The 20,933-nt window shown below is 34.7% G+C and overlaps 1 protein-coding gene across 1 annotated transcript in view; it reads left to right on the forward strand.

Annotated features, from left to right (window-relative positions):
* LOC131155171 (fatty-acid-binding protein 1) overlaps positions 1-12,225 on the forward strand; it is a 37,804-nt gene extending 25,579 nt beyond the window's left edge. Inside the window, exons 3-5 of the mRNA XM_058108119.1 lie at positions 9,688-9,937; positions 10,617-10,708; positions 11,548-12,225. Coding sequence (XP_057964102.1) covers positions 9,688-9,937; positions 10,617-10,708; positions 11,548-11,687 — 482 coding nt within the window. The 3' untranslated portion in view covers positions 11,688-12,225. The remainder of the gene's footprint in view (positions 1-9,687; positions 9,938-10,616; positions 10,709-11,547) is intronic.
* The last annotated feature ends 8,708 nt before the right edge of the window (positions 12,226-20,933 follow it).

Consider the following 20,933-nt stretch of genomic DNA (forward strand, 5'->3'; position numbering starts at 1 on the left):
ATCAATGGCATGCTCATTTGGGTCATCCATCCCTTCAGAAATTACAAGATGTTCAAGTCTATTTCTCATTTTGAGCGTTATGCGTGTTAGTCAGAAAAGTATATTAGGACTTCTTTTCCATCTAGAGTCGAGTCTCGTAGTAAATCATTGTTTTTTCTTATTTATTCAAATATTTGGGATCCATGTAGTCACGAATTTGATTGGTATTTTGTGTCCTTTGTGGATAATTTTTTCCCTATGACCTAGATCTATTTTTTAAAAGATATGCCTGAATTTTTGAACGTATTTACTTAATTCTACCAAGAAATAAAAACTCAGTTTGGCATCGGCATTCGAATTATTCAATCTAATAATGTGCTTGAATTTGTTCAAAATGAAATTCAGTCCTTTTTCTTGCCCCAAAGGGTTTATTCATAAAAAAATCATGTATACATACCCCTCGGCAGAATGGAGTAGCTAAATGAAAAAATAGACATTTACTTGACATGACACAATCTCTACTCCTTCATATGCATGTTCCTAAAACCTTTTGAACTGATGCTTTTTTTACAACTTGTTTTTAGCTTAATAGGATGCTCTCAAGTGTTCTAGGGGAACAAATTCCGATTCTCCATTTTGTGCCACCCAGAAACATCCATGTTCTCCGTTGTGCCTCATATCTTTAGGTGCACATGTTTTGTTCATATTCCACATACTAGTCAAGATAAGTTCTCTCCTTGTGCTGTTAAATGTGTCTTCGTTGGGTACTTGAGAACTCAGAAAGGATACAAATGTTATGATCCCCACATTCGTAGGAAATATGCTAAAGTTTATGTCACTTTTTTTTTAAGGGACACCCTATTTTTCCAGTGTCAGGTGCTCCTTGGATGAATCTATTTTGATTTCATCGACGATTTATGGTCCCCCCCTCATTTGTTGATCCTCCTTTTCCTACCCTTAGCCCTCTTGGGAAATCTTTTGCTCCTTGTCCAAAACCATTGGTTGCTGGTCCAAAGAAACAATTTAAGGTTTATGAATGACAAAAAGCAAGCATAGCCATCACTACCACCATGCAGACACCTACTTTGCCCATCACTATATCGACTTCTAGATCTTAAGATCCATCCCAATATGACTTGGATTTTCCTATTGCTCGCTAGAAAGGTACTCATACACGTGCTCAACAATTCTTTGTTGCTTATTATATCATTCATTTTATTTCAGATCTTCACCTTCCTAGTCTTATGCTTTCTTTTTCCTTGTTTAAATTTCTATTTCCTTCCTTACATGTTGAAGTAGTTGCTAACCTTGGGTAGAAACATGTGGTTGTAGAAATGGATGCCTTGACCACTCGAGGGACATGGGACTTAGTGGATGAAAATTTAGGTATACTCCCAAGGGGGGGGGGGGGGTGTTGAATTGGGTTTTCAAAATTTCTTTGTAACTTAGGTTTGTAAATACCTTATTTAAGTATTACCCTTTTAAATTTAATGTCTAACAATCACACAATCAGCAATAATCTTGAAGTCAACAATCCTTTGTTCAATCCAAAATCAATCTTTTATAAATGAATGATATTAAAGACCATCTTGATTAAAATCTCAGAACTTCAATTTTCAGAATCAGAATTTTCTTCAACAACGAATAGTGACAATGTTAAAATAATTTCAGAAGATTTATTTTATAAAGCCTGAAACTTTCCTTTAATTAATTAAGCAAGATTAACTTCAGTTGTGATATAAAAATCAGTATTCAACTTTGAACTTAAACCAATCAATGATAACCAATATGTTCCGTGATTTCAAGTATGAAACAAAATCAGTATTTCAGCAACTTCCAATATGTAGCGAGTTCTCAATAAACATACACGTAGATTATAAACTTGCAATAAAGTAAAGAGATTAGGGAAGAAGAGTTGAAGATCAGATTTTTTACAAGGTTTGGCCAAAAGCCTACGTCCTTGCCCCAAGCAACACGCTGTGAGGATTTTCCTTTCCAACTTCGTTACCAGGTGAAGTTACAACCTCTCTCCCTCAAAGGTGGAGTTCGCCTCTCTAACGAGAATCCCCTCTCGCTAGGCAACGATCCAATGATCCAACAATCCTGAATCGTCAAGAAAACAAGAAACAAGAACAAACTTTGTTTGTACAATTGAAACTCTTAGTTAGAGCAGATTTGTACTATTGAAAAACAATACACTTTAACAATAATCAATATAGAAGAGTGATGCTCAGTAGAATATCACCAGGGTTCTGATTTGAATCGACATTCTCAGCAGAAAAGATCAGAAAACCATGGGCTGTTTGAGCAAAAACATAGCAATACTTCAGAAAAAAATTTCAGTGGGAGAACTTTGAATTTGTAATTTGTATGTGCTTGATTGCTTTTTTTTTTTGGTGTCATTTGTGAAAAATAACAAGTATTTATAGAGTAGTAAAGTTACTTTACGTTTTCCCCAAGTTGTAGATTAATCTCTAAGTTTGGACCCAAGAAATCAAATTTGGAAACTTTTCAAAAGTTGTTTAAAAGTTGAAACACGAACTTCAATCGACTATGCCCAAGGTCAGTCGCCTGAGCCTTTTAAGTTTAGCGTATTTTGAAAACACAGTGTTGGGTCAGTTGACTGAGCTTTAAGGGTCGGTCGCCTGTCTCGATTCTGCTTGCTTTCTTAAAAAGCACATAAAAATGTTAGTCGCCTAATGATGATTCATCAGTCGCCTGTCCTGCTTTCAGCTTAAGTGATTTTTCAAATTTTGATTTCAAAATTTTACTTGGATCTTGGAAAAAGATGAGTAAGACTTTAAAACATTTTCCATGATTTTGAAATAAGGTCTCTAAGTCACTTAAACTTTCCTACGAGCTTCATGCATCAATATTGAAATCGTATGAAGTACTTACATGAGACTTCTTATAAACTATAACTTTCTAAGCACTAAGTCTTCATGCATTTGCTTCCATTCTTTGTCTATCTTGAGCTTCTTTCTTCAATAATCTTTAGCTTCATCAGATCTTTTAGTTTCAAGTACAAGCTTTTAATAAAACTCTTCAAGCACTTGATCTTGATATTTATCAAAGCATTTGAGCCCTGAAACTTCACTTAACCGAACATGTTAAGCACCCTTGATTTGTTATCATCAAAATAAGATTCTAAACGTTGTTAGGCCAATAGTGGATCTTCCTCTTGGTAAAGAGTTGGTTAGATGTTGTTGGGTCGACACATAAAATATTTTTCCTGAAGGCTATGTCGAACGACTTAAGGCTCAGTTGGTTGCCAAGGGGTACAACCAAACACACGATATTGATTATTTTAAGACCTTCTCTCCAATTGCTCGACTAAATTCTGTTTGTGTATTGATCTCATTGGCAGTTAATTTTGATTGGTCATTATATTAGTCGGACATGAAGAATACCTTCTTGTATGTAGATTTGCAAAAGGAGGTATACATGGAGCAACCTCTTACCTCTTGGGTATGTTGCTCAGGGGGAGGATGGTAAAGTATGTAGGTTGCATAAGGCCATTTATGGTATTAAACAATCTCCTCGGGCTTGGTTTGACAAATTTAGTGTGGTGGTCTTTATATTTGGCTTCATCAGTGCTATTTTGTTTATTTGGTCCTTTTCCGCAAAACATAGGTGGGTGTGGTACTTTAGAATTCTATTCCAATATTTAATAATAATATTAGAGACAAAGACAATTAGAGATTCCTTACGATTCAAAAATTTGGAAGATACTTTTATTTTTATTTTGGATGAGCTAATAAAATAAACCCAAAAAAGGAGTTTTGCATCATGAACCCATCACTTAGATAGGTATTATAAATAGTTTATTTTGATGATATCTTTATCAATGGTAGTGACTAGAGCAGGATTGTAGATGTTAAGTAGTAGCTTCAAGCTAAATTTCAAATCAAGGACTTGGGTACTCTACGTTACTTTCTTGGTATTAAAATTGTAAGGTGTAGGAAGGTTGAGTCTAATTTAGTGCAAATATACCTTGGACTTGCTAAGTGAGATTGGTTTGTTAAGAGCTAAACCAACTGATACTCCTATTCAATATGGAAGTGTTAGGATTCCCAAATCAATTGGGATTTCTACTTAATGTGTTAGGATTCCCAAATCAATCGGGAATTCTATTTATTGTTATGATTCTCAAATCAATCAGGATTTTTAATTAATGTGTTATGATTTCCAAATCAATTGTGATTTGAGTCCATTGAGGACTTGGATTGTAATATTTTACATTCCTAATAGGAGTAGGGTTCCCTACCCTATATATATCTATGTAACCCTATAGACCTTTTTCATTCAAGCAATAACATAATTCAAAACCTTTAGCTAATTTGGAGGCAAATTACTTTGAAGTGATCTACACTATTTTCTCTTTCAAATTTTCCATACTTCCATTTGATAAAACCCTAGGGTATTATCATTTGATATTAGAGTTGGTGTTCTTGTGGATGCCATTAATCCCTCCACCCCCCCGTCGTGACAAAAGCAAGATCTCGAAAATCTCGATCTTCACTTATACGCAATGGCCTTAGAAAATTCAGCAGTCTTAGATGGAATCTAGACTAGAGGCTGAACATAGCAATATGTTTAAGCCTCAATTTGAAGAGATCTAGGCATTGCTCTCTAAACTACTCATTACATCTTCCTATTAAAGAGAGAGAAGATGATGTCTCTATGTTAGCTAATCATAGGGAATAGATGTACGTGCGTGAAGGAGGTTACCAAGGAGAGCGTGATCATGGTCCTTCTTGTGTGAAGGTGGAATTTCCTTCGTGGGATAGTGGCGACCCTACTAGTTGGGTTTCTAGGGCCAAAAAATACTTTTGTTTTCATTGTACTCTAGAAACGTCTAAAGTTGAGATTTCTATTGTTAGTCTAGATGGTGATGCTATTCAATGGTATATGATTAGTTTGAAGCTCGTTATGGAATGCCTTCATGGGCATAGTTTGCTTTTGAATTACTTGTTCGATTTGGGCCCACTGAATATAAGAATATTGATGAAGAGCATGCCAAAATATGCCAAACTAGCACTGTCTTGGAGTAGCAGACACTATTTGAGCAACTATCAAACAAGACTAAGATTGGAATGAAACTCGTCAGTACTTTTATTGAAGGCCTTCTACTTGACATTCGGCACGAGGTCAAAGTGTGTTGGCCAAGAACTATGATTGCTGCAATTTTCTTTGCATGGTTAGAATAAGAGAAGTTGGGAGAAGAACGACATCACTCTAGCAAGACCAGAAAGAAAAATGTTAGTAGCACTATCACACCACTTGCTCTTTGCAATCCTCTTGCCAAACGAATCGGGAGGAACTTAAAAAGCTAACGAAAAAGGGCTAGTGCTGGCATTGTGAAGAGAAGACGACTCTTGATGATGAACTAATGGAGGGGCCAAAATAGGTTGAGGATGATTGTGCCGATTCAAATCAAGAAGGTATGGAATTTGGTGATAATAATGAATTTATCACTTTTTCAGTTCTTGCTTTGGCTAGGTGTGCTAATCCTTGAACCATGAAAATTAGTGGCTTCCTAAAACGCTGACCTTTTACTATATCTTAATTGGTAGCACTAATAATTTCACGAAGACTAAAATTGCTAAATGGCTAGCCTATCTTGTGGAACAATGCAAAAAGTTTGATGTGAAGGTTGCAGATGGAGACCTTGATGTGTTAGAGCAAGTGTCCAAAAGTTAAACTTATTATGCAAAATCATGGGTTGCATGTTAATTTTTTTTTTGGCTGCCACTAGAAGATTATGAAGTGGTTTTGGGTATTGAATGATTAAGGACTTTAGGTGATATAGTTTTGAATTTTTCTAAATTGGTTATGAAGTTCGTTGTAAATATCTAGAGAGTGATTTTTAAAGGAAAATGTTGTGTTAATGTGACTACAGTTTCAAGCCGTCGTATGGTGAAGCTCTTAAAAAAGGAGTGACATGGTTGCCTGGTATCATGGTCTTAAATTTCCACGAAATTGTCAAAATTTTTGTTGAAATTTCTTGTTTCCGTCTCCCTTGAAATTGAAATGGTAGTCAATTTCCAACTTGCATAATTTCCATCGAAATCTCAATGAATCATCCGAAATTTATCGAAATCTCGAAATTTTAGCGATACTCGTCGAAATACTAACTATGCAATGAAATTTCCTCGAAATTCAAATGAGAGATTTAGGAGTGAAGTGAAATTTCTATCTTAATTTATTTTATTTAGTTTTATTGAATCAAAAGATTATTACAAGTGCTTTTGGAATTATATGAAAAGGCAAACTAACAACAACATTTTATTTAACCATTCATATCTAAATTATCATTATTTGTTTAATAAATAATATTTAAATAATTTATGAATTTCATTTGTATTAACTAAATATGTTTAATGCACATTATCTTACAAATACTTTTGATACACACACAATTTTAGAACTTTTCCACCTCATACACAACATAGATGTATTTAACTTGTAATATATTAGTCCTAAAACTTACATTATTATGTTTGTAAACCATTTCTAAAGTTTCACAAATAATTCCATGCTTTACTATTGATTTCCGTTATTTTTTCAAATCGAAATCGAAATTGACATCAAAATCGAAATTTCCGTAGAAATTTCCATACTTTTGGAGTTTTGAAATTTGAGTCCAAATCAAAATTTAAGACCTTGCCTGGTATAACCTTGAGCACTAAGAGGGGTTACAACATCAATATGACCAAGATGAAGGGCTATAATCTCATATTTCATAATTTTCTGATATATTTGTGGAGCCACAAGGATTGCCACCTCAACGAACACATGATCACCACATTCCTCTATTGCCAGGTAGTGTCCATACCAACGTCCATCCTTGTCACTATCCTTATTTTCTGAAAGCAGAAATAGAAAAGGTAGGGAAAGAAATGTTGGATGTGGGCATAATTCAACCAAGTGTCAGTCCATATTCTTCTCCAATCTTATTGGTGAAGAAGAAGGATGACTCTTGGCATATGTGTGCTGATTATCAAGCGCCGAACAAGAACATTGTGAAGCATAAACATCCTATCCCTGTTGTGGATGAATTGTTAGATGAGTTGGGAGGTGCCAAACAATTCACCAAACTCAACTTAAGATCGGGCTAACCAGATTCAGGTTCGTGAGGATTCATTCAGAAGATTGTGTTTAGAATTCTTGATGACCGTTGAGTATATGGTTATGCCTTTTTGGTTAACCAATGTACCTTGACAATTCAAAGTCTCATGAATGACATTTTCTGACCTTTTCTATATAAGTTTGTTCTTATTTTTTATTTTTTAATGATATCCTGGTATATATTTCTTCTTTTTAAGATCATCTATGTTATTTATGAAATGCACTCGCCACTTTTCATGAGCATCATCTGTTTGTCAAAAAATCTAAATGCAGCTTTGTTCGACAGCATGTTGCATACCTTGGGCATATTGGCTTACCAATAGGTTCTAACGTACATTCAAATTTTCATGTCTCTTGCCTCAAAAAGAAGTCAAGGGAGCAAGTTGCTATGCAGTGCCACTTGCTTGATGTTGCACCTATTGGTGAGTTTCAAGTGCAGCCAACCACTAGCAAATCTAGTTCACCGAGTGGTCAAACATAGAAATCTAAACATTAGAGAAGTTTTAGTTGACTGGTCTCACTTACTAGCTGAAGATACAACTTGGGAAACTTATCATTTCTTGGAGGAGTGATTCCTGCAGTTTATTGCTGCTCAACCTTGAGGACAAGGATGATTTGATGGAGGTAAAAATGTTAGGATTCACAAATCAATTGGGATTTTTAATTGAAATGTTAGGGTTCCCAAATCGATTGGGATTTCTATTTTATGTTATGGTTCTCAAATCAGTTAGGGTTTCTAATTAATGTGTTATGGTTCCCAAATCTCAATGGGTTCTATTTAGTGTTGGATTTTTATTTAATGTGTTAGGATTCCCAAATTAATTAGGACTGAGTCCATTAAGGACTTGGATTAGGATATTTTGCATTCCTAATTTGAATATGGTTCCCTACCCTATATACATGTAACCCTGTGGGGCTTTTTCATTCAAGCAATAACATGATACAAAACCTTCAGCTAATTTGGAGGCAGATTCCCTTGAAATGATTAACCCTATTTTCTCTTTCAAAATTTCCATCCTTTCAAATTCTACGATTTCCCTATGATAAAACCCTAGGGTCATATTAGGAAACAATTAAGCAGTGTTAGTCAACTACTTCTAGAAGTACAAACAACAATTAAAAAATTAAGTGATGCTTTCTGATGTCTATCAAAGCATCAGGAAAAAAGGCCAACCAGTGGCCACTAGCCAGCCCCAGGACATGCACTCAGCTTCTGTACTTTAGTGGGACAAAGCACTTGGTGCTTTTGTTAAAGAAAAACAAAAACCAGGGAAAAAAGTGTAGCCAATCAAGTTATTAAAGAAAGATCACCAGGTATGTCTGATCATACAAAGGCAAAATGTGGTTCACTGGTTGATGCCTCCATGCTGACCGAGCGAAAGGCAAAAAATAAAAAAAAATAAAAAAAAGGTGAAAAAGGAAAAGGTTCAGGACTTCATGGACTGGATTCTGATATCTTTCATTGTTGGAAAACAAGTTGCAAAGCAGATGCAAATTATTTATAAAAAGAAAATGAAGGCAAACTTAACCAGATAGCAGATGACAATTAAAATTCCTGCAGGTGGTAATGCAAATAGCTGATGATGCTTGGAAAAACAGTTTGAAGGAAAAAAAGATGCTGATTCGTACCTGAGTTCTAAACTTGCTAGAGTTCTTTCCTCGGTGGAAGCTAGGTGTGTAGGACAACTTGCAACATTTACATACAAAAGAGAAAGTAGAGAGTAGGAAATAAAAACTGAATGAGCATTGTCTTACATATTTTTCCTTGTTTTGGAAATGTGATCAGAATTTCAATTAATTTCAATAAATTAAGGAATATCTTTTTCAAAATATAATTAATATCTTAAAATTTTATAATATTACAACTTGGTCCTTTTAAGTTTAAGTTAATTTTATCCTTTCAATAGTGATTGTCAACTCGTATCCTACAAGTGTCAAGATGCTTCATTTTTATGTGTCCAACACGTGTCTGAAACAACCAAATTTAAGACACCTCATTCGTGTTGAGGATACGTTGCAACTATGTCTGTTGGATGCCAATTCTTCCTCTTGTTTGGAGCGTCAGTTCTTTGGAGACTATCACTAACAATTACCTTGAATTAGCATATCATGTGCTTACTGTAATATTATATTTTTCTGCGGTATCGTGTGACTTGGTGGTTACGGGTTCAAGGCATGGAAACAGCCTCTTGTGAAAACCAAGGTAAGGCGCGTACATATATTTGTATGCAGCCTTATCTTTTCACAAGTCATAAGTGAGGTGACAGGCCCCGGTATGCTCTTGCTGACAGGTTACTGGTTTCTGGGTAGGTTTTTTTTTTTTAATTATTATTTAATATTTATATATATAATTGGTAAATATATCTGTGTTCTAGAGTAGTAACCTGTCAGCAAGAGCATACCAGGCCCCATCACCTTGTACCCGTGGCTTAAAGTTCACTCATTGCTCTGTTTCCTCGGTATCAGTACAAGGACATCAGGAGTAATATGGTCTTCTTGAGCAATAAATATTTTCTATAGTACATATTATGGCATTGAATGCATTCACCATGTTACTCCTTGAATCTCATTTTACAGGTGTATATGCTGATGATAATGACATGCAGAAATTGCTCAGGGAGAAATATGGGAAACTGTCGATTTCTCAACTGAAAGGCAACACACAGTTTAGTGAAGATCTTATGGAAAGAGACATATGTGTGACTATTAGACTTCAAATAGTCTACAGAAGACTAAGCATTCGTTCAGTGCGTAGCGCATTTGAAGAGTCTGTAGGAAGTAGACTTGAGAAGTTTGGTGGATCAGAGAATAGAGAATTGCTTAAAAGGTAAATAAATTTTCAGGGCATTGTTGTGTCTTGTTTGTTTATTAGCCAACTATTGCTGTGACTGTTGCCTACCATTTGGTTCATGTATGAATGGAATTTATACTATTTGATTAAGTGAAAAGAAAAACTACAATAATGAATTATTGAGAAGTTCTATATTTTTGGTTATATCTGCTATATATTCCTTATTTATGTTCCTTTAATTGGCCTTTGTGGTTATTGTGATCCACTTTTTGAATTCCATTTAATTGGGCAATATGTCTTAAATTCTTAATGCATGTTCCTCTGTGAAGAGGTTTAAAATAGTATTTATAAGGAGTTGAATTTTGTTGTTTCAGTTTTTGTTTTGATCATGTGAAATATGTTAAGAAACACATGTTTTGGTTTTCACATTTCCCAAAATGTTGTAAAATGTTTCATCTTTTTTTTTTTTTTTGAAAATGAAAATAAAATAAAATAACACATTTTTAAATACATTGGTCTCAAACTTTTGTTTCTAATAGATGGCCTATTTTATTTTTTCTGTTACATGCATTACATCTAAGGGAGCCTTTCAGCAATAGAATTATGACAGCTGTCATTCGAAATATAGTCAGAACCAAATCCTATTTTTTTATTTTTCAGTTGATAAAGCTAGTGTGGTCTCTTTGTTCATAGCCTAACACAATCTTTGTTTCAGGTTCACCTCCCAGTTTAAAGATGAGTATAAAATACCCCGGGGATCCATTATAGATCTCTCAAGGGAACATGGCTATATCCTTCGTACAAGAAGTAAGATGTTCTTATCTATATGCATGCATACATAATATGTACATAATTCCTCACAGTTTGGCTATAATTATTTCTTTGTTATTTGCATTTTTTTGCATTGATGCAATTTTATTCTCTTCAACTACAGCTTTTATGACTGACGAGTGCTTATTCTTCCCCCAAACTGAGTTGCATATGCAAGTACCATGGATTCTCGAGCATTGCATAAGCTCTGAACAAGGACCACAGCGAGGTCCCAATATGTCATTCTACTCTGTTAGGGCTTCTAGAAACGAAACGAAACGAAATAATTCATTATTTTCACAGAACTATTGCAGAAATTTGTTGTATAAAATTGAAGCCATCGGTGAAATCTTTAGAACAGCTATAAAAAGTTAAAAATGTGCCATTAGCTAATGAAGTGACATATATCATGTGGCAGAGGTAGACATGTTGCTCCCTTGCATTTTTCATTGTATGGTCTAGGTGATTTTAGAATTATCCCTATGTTTGGAGAGGTCTTGGGTTTGGATAAGATATAATATAAAATTATATCTGTGGATGAAAAGAGTGTCATAACTGGAATACTGAATGTGGATGCTGGAAGTTCCGCCTTGAAAGGCAGAGTAATGCTAAATGAAATGAACTTGGGAATTACTAGAACTATTTAATTCAAGATTTTGTCCCTTGACTTTTTGGAGGATTTGTAGGTTAATTATTTGTTCTCATGCTGAAATTTCAGTTTGTAAACCTGTTCGACTGTAATGATAGTTGTTGCTACTTGTGTGCCCATTCTTTTTTGAAGTTACAGACATTTTGATCAGCGATGAAGCTAACCATATTTTATTTAATATATGCAGTTGATGGGAAGGAGGTTGGGTGTATCCAGAGCAAACTCCTGTGTCGGTCAATTTTAGATCTATATATTGGCGAGGATCCATTTGATAGAAAAGCCAAAGAAGACATCGAGCTTAACTTGGCCACTCTCCTTCAAAAGTAGCTACACAGCCATCACTATATGCTGTGTGGATTTTTTTCCCAAGCCAAGTACTGATTTTCAGTTGTGACCCGACACTGGACAGGATTGCACGTCCTGTGTTTGGCTAAAATGTTTGTTGATGAGCCATGGAGTACTGGTTTTGATGTGGGTAATTTCATGATATTTGGTGACCCAAGGATTCAGTGCCAACGATAATAGATGATTTTGGATCATTGGTCAGTCATCTACTTCATTGAGAAACTTGAACCACAATTCACATCCCAAGTTCATAGTTGTGCACGTGCTGCTACAAAATGTTGGTGTTTTGTCCGTTTGGAGAATGCCCCAAAAGAGCACATCGCAGAAAATTTTGATTTGGTAACGTCAATCCATTTTGTATCATGTAAAGTTAAAGTCACTTACTATCCATTGAAAGAGCTGGTGTGGAATGTGATTTGCCTCTGTGGCTTAAATGCAAACCACTTATTAGCCATTGAAGTGAATCTCGTTTGAAAAAATATTGGAATGGTCAATCAACCTTTTAAGTCTTTAGTTTCAATCTGAATGCAATCTCCAATAATCATGTCTAATGACACTAGGAAGTCGGTTTGAAACAAAAACCGACTCTTGCATTCCCAATAATCATATCTAGTGGCACCAGGAAGTCAATTTGAAACAAATATCAACTTTGAATCTTGGGATTGAGCTACAGCATTCTACATCACCATAGACTAAATGGTCAACCCACCAAAGTAAATTTGATAACCATAATTGGTTTTTGCAGAACCATATCCGATGACATGGAAAACGCACACACTTTAAAGATAATTGTGTAAACTTACAATGCTCCGAATACTACATTCATCTCTTCAGCATAAGTGAGGAAAATGCCTTAAATTGTTATAACCATTAAAAAATAAAAAATAAAAAAAAATAAAACTCAGTGATAAAGCGTAGGATGGTTATGCATGTCCGACTTCAATAGTTGTGAACCATAGGCAACCATTGAACTTTCTTGCATAAGCACATCCCAATCCATTTACATCTGGAAGAAAATTTTCATAAATATATTATAGTCGAGATCTTCAATTATCATGAACTTCGCATCAATAATCTTTATGCGAAAAAATAAGTAACTTATAAATTATAAATTTTACATACCGGAATCGGTTATATTGAACCTATCGAGAAGAACACCCAAAGAATCTGAAGAAATTGTTTCTCCCACTTTTCCTCTCTCTCTTTCCTTCCTTCACCAGATTTATGAGATCTCCTGATGATTAGAGAAGTAGAAGCAAAGAGAGGACAATTCCTTTATTCCTATCTTTCCTTCGCAGCTAACATCATCATGTAGCTAACCCCTTAGAGCTTATGAGCTTAACTTTTCCTTTCTCTTCTTTAGCTCTCTTTTCTTACCCTTAGAGTTTAGCTTGATGTATAGCATGCCCTTTATAGCTACTCCCCATAATAGTAGCTAATATAAATTATATATATATATAGGAATCACTTCAAACTTCCATTATTAATTTCTCATATTAGATAAGCTAACCCTTTAGTTAACCCATACAACCGTTAATTCATATTCTTATCATATGAGACACATACCCTACATGTGGGATCCATATCATTCGTGTGGGACATATCCTTTAGGATATAAATCCTACATTCTCCCACTTGACCGATATGAATGATATTAATATAAATTAACAAATAACCATAATGTGTACAAAACATTAGCTTATTAATACTTTTCAATGAGATTATCATAATATCATAATTAAGCAACCCATTAGTACAAGTCATGACGGTAAATGTCATTAGAGTGACATCTTCCCTTCCATGTACCACAATATTAATAAACCACTTAACTATGATCCATAATAAGAAGTTACCATACTGTCCCTGTAATGTCTTTGTCAAAGACCATTTCTGTTTAACAGTAAACCATCTTCATAATCATGTGATTGATGGTAAACATAAATAATGTTCAGAAACACTTTTATTGATATCATTATACATGTTATAGAAAAAAACATAAGGATCCACTATCATACATCAAGGATGACAACAAAGACCCATGTGATCAGCATGTTCTTTAAATGCCTTTGGTGTCAATCCTTTCGTTAAAGGATCTGCTATCATAAGTTCAGTTTTTATATGTTCTATAAGCACTTTCTGTTTCTGAACTTTCTCTTTAACAGCCAAATACTTCAGCTCCATATGCTTAGCACCATTAGAGTATTTGTCGTTTTTGGAGAAAAGGACTGCTGCGGAATTATCACAATAAACTCTCAGCGGCCTGGCTATACTGTCGACAATCCCAAGTTCTGAGATAAAGTTCTTCAACCACAAAGCCTTAATCGTGGCCTCAAAGCACGCCACAAATTTAACTTCCATAGTAGATGCTGCTATGATAGTTTGTTTGGCACTCTTCCATGATATTGCTCCTCCAGCTAACAGGAATAAATAGTTATACGTTGACTTATGACTATCAACGCATCCAGCAAAATTTGAGTCGGAGTAGCCAACCACCTCCAACTGATCTGTTCTCCTATATGTGAGCATACAATGTCTTGTTCCTTTAATGTACCTCAAGACTTTCTTTGTAGCTTTACAATGCTCCATTCCGGGATTACTTTGGTACCTCTCGAGTATCCCAACTGCTATCTGGTCTCGTACAAATCTGCACATACATCAAACTCCAAACAACAGATGCAAAAGGAATATTTTCCGTACTTTTCTTTTCAAATTCATTCTATGGACATTCTTTTACACTGAACTTGTCCCCTTTACAAATAGAAGCAGGAGTTGGTTTACAATCAGCCATATGAAATCTTTCTAGAACTTTATTGATATATCCTTTCTGAGACAACCCTAACAGTCCAAGTGATCTGTCCCAGAATATTTCAATTCCAATCAAATAAGTTGCCTCACCCATATCTTTCATTTCAAAGTTCATAGAAAGAAATCTCTCGGTATCATTCAATAAGCCAAGATCATTACTGGCAAGTAAAATATCATCAACATATAGAATTAGAAAGATAAACTTGCTCCCACTGACCTTTAGATATATACACCGATCAATAATGTTTTCTTTAAAACCAAAGGTCGTGATGGTATCATGAAACTTAAAATACCATTGCCTGGAAGCTTGTTTAAGTCCATATATTGATTTCTTTAATTTGCAAACCATATGCTCCTTTCCTTTAATCATTAAACCTTCAGGAATATCCATATATACCTCTTCATCTAAATCTCCATTTAGAAAGGCAGTTTTCACATTCATTTGGTATAACTCTAAATCAAAATGAGCCACCAAAGCCATTATTATTCTAAAAGAGTTCTTTTTAGACACAAGAGAAAACGTCTCTTTATAATCAACACCTTCTCTCTGAGTGAAACCCTTTGCTACAAGTCTAAGTTTATATCATTCAATGTTGCCATTACAATCGTGTTTGGTCTTAAAGACCCATTTACACCCAACTGTTTTAAACCCATTAGACATATCAACGATGTCCCAAACTTTATTCAGTTCCATAGATTTCAACTCATCATTTATGACATTGATCCACTTTTCAAAATCATCACTTTTAATGGCTTGTGAAAACGTAACCGGATCCTTACTAGTTCCTAAATCATAATCAGCCTCTTGCAGATATACTAAATAATCATAAGAAATAGCTGGTTTCCGTACTTTTTGAGATCTCCATAATGCTATTTCTTGTGATTGTTCTCCTTGGTGACATTTTCATTATGAAGTGATACATCATTAGATTGTTGTTCAATGTTATCATGCCTTTCAACAACTAAAGGAACAATAATGTCTATTAAAGGTCTAGATATCGGTATAGGAACCTGAATTTATTTAATGACCACATTTCGTGATATATCACTCTCACTGATTTCACCATTTTCAAGGAACTTTGTATTACCGGATTAAACTATTCTCATACTATGATTAGGATAGTAAAACCTATACCCTTTAGGCTTTTCCGAGTATCCAATAAAATACCCACTCACAGTCCTTGAATCCAATTTCCTTTCATTTGGATTATAGACTCTAATCTCTGTTGGACAACCCTAAACATGAAAGTGCCTTAAACTTGGTTTCCTTCTAGTCCACAGTTTAAAAGGAGTTTTCTGAATTGCCTTACTAGGAACTCGATTTAGCACATACACAACTGTTTTTAAGGGCTTCCATCCATAATGAAATGGGTACTGAGGAATTACTCAACATACTCCTAACCATTTCTATAAGAGTATGATTTCGCTTTTCAGCCACACCATTCTATTGAGGTGTACCAGGCATTGTGTATTGAGCACAAATACCATGCTGTTCTAGGAATTTAGAAAAAGGTCGTGGACATTGTTTTATGCCATCATACCTACCATAATACTCATCACCTTTGTCAGATCTAATGATTTTCACTTTCCTGTCTAATTGTCGCTCCACTTTAGCAACATATGCCTTTAAAGCATCTATTGCCCAAGACTTTTCATGCAACAAATAGATATATCCACACCGTGAAAAATCATCAATAAAGGTGATAAAATACTTTTCTCCACCTAAAGATGGTGAGTCAAAAGGCCCACATACATCAGTATGAACAATTTCCAGTAGATTCTTACTTCTTGTGGCTCCTTTCTTTGTATGTTTAGTTTGCTTTCCTTTAATGCAATTAATACATACATCGAAATCAGTAAAATCAAGGTTCGTGAGAACCCCATCCTTTACCAGTCTCTCCATTCTTTCCTTGGATACATGACACAATCTTTTATGCCACAAGAAAGAGAAATTCTCATTTATTCTACTACACTTAGTTCCAATATTATGATGCAGAGTGAGGAGTGTTTCAGTAAACTTTTCATTAAGATTAAAATTATACAACCCCTCATATAAAATACCAGAGCCTACACATAAGTCACATTTCATAAGACAGAAACCTTTATGTTCAAAATACAAACCATAACCTTCATCATCTAATCTGGACATGGAAATTAAGTTCTTAAAAATATTTGGAACATACAAAGTATCAAACAAGTCTAAACAATGACCCAATTCAAGATACAACCGAATAGTTCCAACACCCATAATAGGCACTTAATTTCCATCCCCCAAGATTATCATGTTTCATTTTCCTTTACACTCTAGATCGTAAGGTATTCTTGCATCGAATTGGAAACATGAACAGTAGAACCAGAGTCAATCCACCAAGTGTTAGAAAGAACTTATGTCATGTTTGATTCGAAACATACATAAGCTAAAAGCTTACCTTTCTTTTTGAACCATGATTTACGTTTCGGGCAAATTTTCTTTAATTGCCCATAGCCACAACAAAAGTAACACTTGGGACCATAATGTTCCTTCCTACGAGCCTCACCACCATACAAAGTACTCGCCACCTTCAATGGATCTTTCTTTAAACCTTTCTTTGTTTTCTTTCCTTTACTTCCAGCTGTGTGACTCATGACACTAAATGTTGTCCCTATTGTTTAAGTCTTACCTCTTCTTGAACTAACATGCTTGCCAATTCATTCACATTCCATTTTTCTTTAATTGTGTTATAGTGAATTTGAAAAGGCCCGTACTGAGGAGAGAAAAAGTTCAAAATAAACTGAACAAGGAAGCTTTCATTAACATTCATCCCAAAGTATTAAGTCTAGTAGCCAGATTGGTCATTTCTAGGACATGTTCATTCATTCCTTTGGTACCATCAAATTTCATTGTGGTCAGTTCAGCCATCAACCTTCCTAGAAGGGACTTATCAGCTGAATAAAATCTATCCTCCACTGCCTTAAGATATTCCTTTGCGTTATCTAGTTAAGGGAGTGTTGATTTAATAGTATTTTCTATAAACATTGACATAAACATCATACTTAATCTGTTCGACCTTTCCCATGACTTATACAAAGCTCGCTGTTCTGAACTGCTGGTTTCAGCAATAGTAGTCGGTTTATCCATTCACAAAGCTAAGTCCAAATCCATAACACCAAGGTGAAACTAAATCTGATCATTACAGTAAGAGAAATTTGTCCCATTAAAGATCGGAAAAGAAGAAGCCAGCGAATGTAATGAAACAGGAACAAACACTGCAATAACGCAAAATGCTCACTACATTAATGCTTTAAGTTTAGAACATTTCATTAGTAAATTGCGTTCAATATTTGGATCAACTTATGCAATATACTAATCCTTACACTTAGTGGTAATTTTCATTCATTTAGGCATAATTAATAACCTTTATAAAGTTTGATTGGTCTGTCACCTTTGGGCAGACATCCCAATCTCACTATCATTCTTCAATTATCTTGATTAAATAAATGATTATTTGAAAGTTGGTGCACCTTTGGGCCAACCATAATATTCAAATAACCATTATGTTATTATTCTTTGCCAGATTATATTTCAATCAACGTTTACAACTTTCCTTAGTAAGATCACTTTGGTGACAACATGCTAACCATAATAGAAACATTGATTGATTCCTTATTCAACAAAATTTATCCATAATTTATAGCAGACAATCAATTCCTCAATATAAGAATTTTACTAACTTACTTTCATGTAAAATTCTTTAACTTATGCCTGCATAACATGTGAGTGTTGCATTACTAATCAAGTTATAATAAAATTATTTGCATGCATATCATTCAGCAGCCCTACTTTAATATCACTATACAGGGGAAAACCGTCAACAATCCACATGTAAGAAAATTTTTAGACCAACAAAAATCCTATAAATCCATCAAATATCACATATATTTTTAGTTTGATTCCATTAAACAATATACCCACAAATTTTACCCATAAAACCATAATAAGATCGAACAAAATAACCGTAAGCGATCTTTATATGAAGGAAGTTCATGATAATTCCAACATGGCTCTGATACCACGTGTAAGAAAATTTTCATAAATATATTGTAGTCAAGGATCTTCAATTATCATGAACTTCACATCAATAACCTTTATGCGGAAAAAATAAATAACTCATAAACTCTAAACTTTACATACCGGAATCAGCCATATCGAACCTATCGAGACGAACACCCAGAGAATCCGAAGAAATTGTTTCTCCCACTTTTCCTCTATGGGATCTCCTGATGATTAGAGAAGTAGAGGCAGAGAGAGGACAATTCCTTTCTTCCTATCTTTCCTTTGCAGCTAACATCACCATGTAACTAACCCCTTAGAGCTCATGAGCTTAACTTTTCCTTTCTCTTCTTTAGCTCTCTTTTCCTACCCTTAGAGTTTAGCTTGATGTATAACATGCCCTTTATAGCTACTCCCCATAAGTAGCTAACATATGTTATACACACACACACACACACACACACACACACACACATAAATATATATATATATATATATATATATATATATATATATCTATATATATTTTTGTATAGGAATCTCTTCAAACTTCCACCATTAATTTTTCATATTGAATAAGTTAACCCTTTAGTTAACCCATACAACTATTAATTCATATCCTTATCATATAGGACACATACCCTACATGTGGGACCCATATCATTCATGTGGGACATATCCTTTGGGATATAAATCCTACAACATCAGATAGCGTTTCATACTCTTTACTACTATGGGGTCTAGCCAGTTATGCAATTATGGTCAATCCTTATTTTAGCACTTGGAAAGCCTATTGGCATGCCTACGTCCAAATAAATTAAATCCTTTTTTCGGTTAAGCTATCTATTGGCCTTATAAGGCTCAACATCTTATTTTGATGCTAACAAACAAGTGGGTCTTAACATGCTATATTAAGTGACGTATTTTCAAGACTAAATGAAGAATGCAAGGTTAAAGAGTTCATGAGAGCTTGTACCTCAGATAAGGATGATTATATCAAGCTTGAGGCATTGATTAAAATTTGAAGATCATGAGAGCATTGATATTAAAGAAAAAGCTTCAAAAATGAAAGCCTAAGTGATAAACATGGAAAGCTCAAAGAAAGATGAAGCAAACATAAAGGCCTTAAGGAATTCAAGAATTGAAAAAGTCTAGGAAATTTCATGTAAGTACTTCAAAGAATTTCAATATGGATACATAAAACTCTTAGATAAATTTATTGGACCTAGATACCTTTGAACATACTTGGAAAATATTTTTATAAGGTCAAAAATTGTTTCAAAAAGGTTAGAATCAGTTTTGGAATGAAAAGCACCAAAAAGAGGATTTCTCAAATGCTGTCAATTTTTCTACATCTGCATTGATGCACATTTTTCTCCTTCAAAAAATCCTTATTTTAAACTGTGTTTAACATAAACGTTGTATGATTTTCTCTTATCTTTCATTGACACCAATAACATCAAATTTGGAGTTACAAAGAAAAAGTTATGATCAAAATACTAAAGGGTACTCGAAGCTAACAGCTTGACAGATGACTGTCAAGAACAAGACAGTCGATTGCCAGTGCACTTTGAGGCATCTGTGTGGCTTTGGACAGACGACTGCCACCTTTCTGTCCCTTTGTTTTAAATTTTTTCATAACGGTCAAATTTTTAAATGAGGTTGCTTGGGGCTCAAAACTTACGGAAACTTGGGGAATACTTCAAGCCACTTGGGGATCAAGTTATACACGTTTTAAAGTCTATAAATAAGCCTCAAAGATCATTGAATCAATGCACTAAGAATTCAAATTTTGAAAAAATTCAAAATCTCTCTCAAATTGCTCTCAAATTCTCAAGGCTCTCTCTTGCTCTCAAGCTCACATATTGTGCACGAATTCAGCTGAGATTTTGTTGATCTTCTTCCACCATAATTGTGCTACAAATTCTAAATCTTTCAATCATTGAAGGAATTAATCGGTGATATACTTCATTGAGCTTCAAGTTAATTTCCATATTGTTTTTTACTTTAAAGTATATTAGTTGTGCTATAATTGGTGTACTAACCGGCTCTTTGAGGAGCAAGTTCTTTGTATGCATCTATTTGATTTTTATCTTGTAGATTGACGAATCCAAGGATTGTTTGGATCGTTGGCTAAGCAAGGGGATATTACTTAGAGAGGCGGGCACTAGCCTAGTTAAAGAGTGACCGGACGAGGGGATATCGTTTGGAGAGGGCGGGCTCTAGCCTTACCCAAGGAGTGTTGTAAAGGTTTGTTCCTCCCGTTAAAGGAACAAGTTTAGTAATCCTTTGGTGGTTTGCCAAAGGCGAGGACGTAGGCTGGGTATAAGCCGGACTTCGTAAAAATCTCCGTCTTACTCTCTCTTTCCCTACTCTTTATTTTCAGTACATAT

This window comes from Malania oleifera, chromosome 5, assembly GCF_029873635.1.
Source record: "Malania oleifera isolate guangnan ecotype guangnan chromosome 5, ASM2987363v1, whole genome shotgun sequence".
NCBI classification, from domain to species: domain Eukaryota; kingdom Viridiplantae; phylum Streptophyta; class Magnoliopsida; order Santalales; family Ximeniaceae; genus Malania; species Malania oleifera.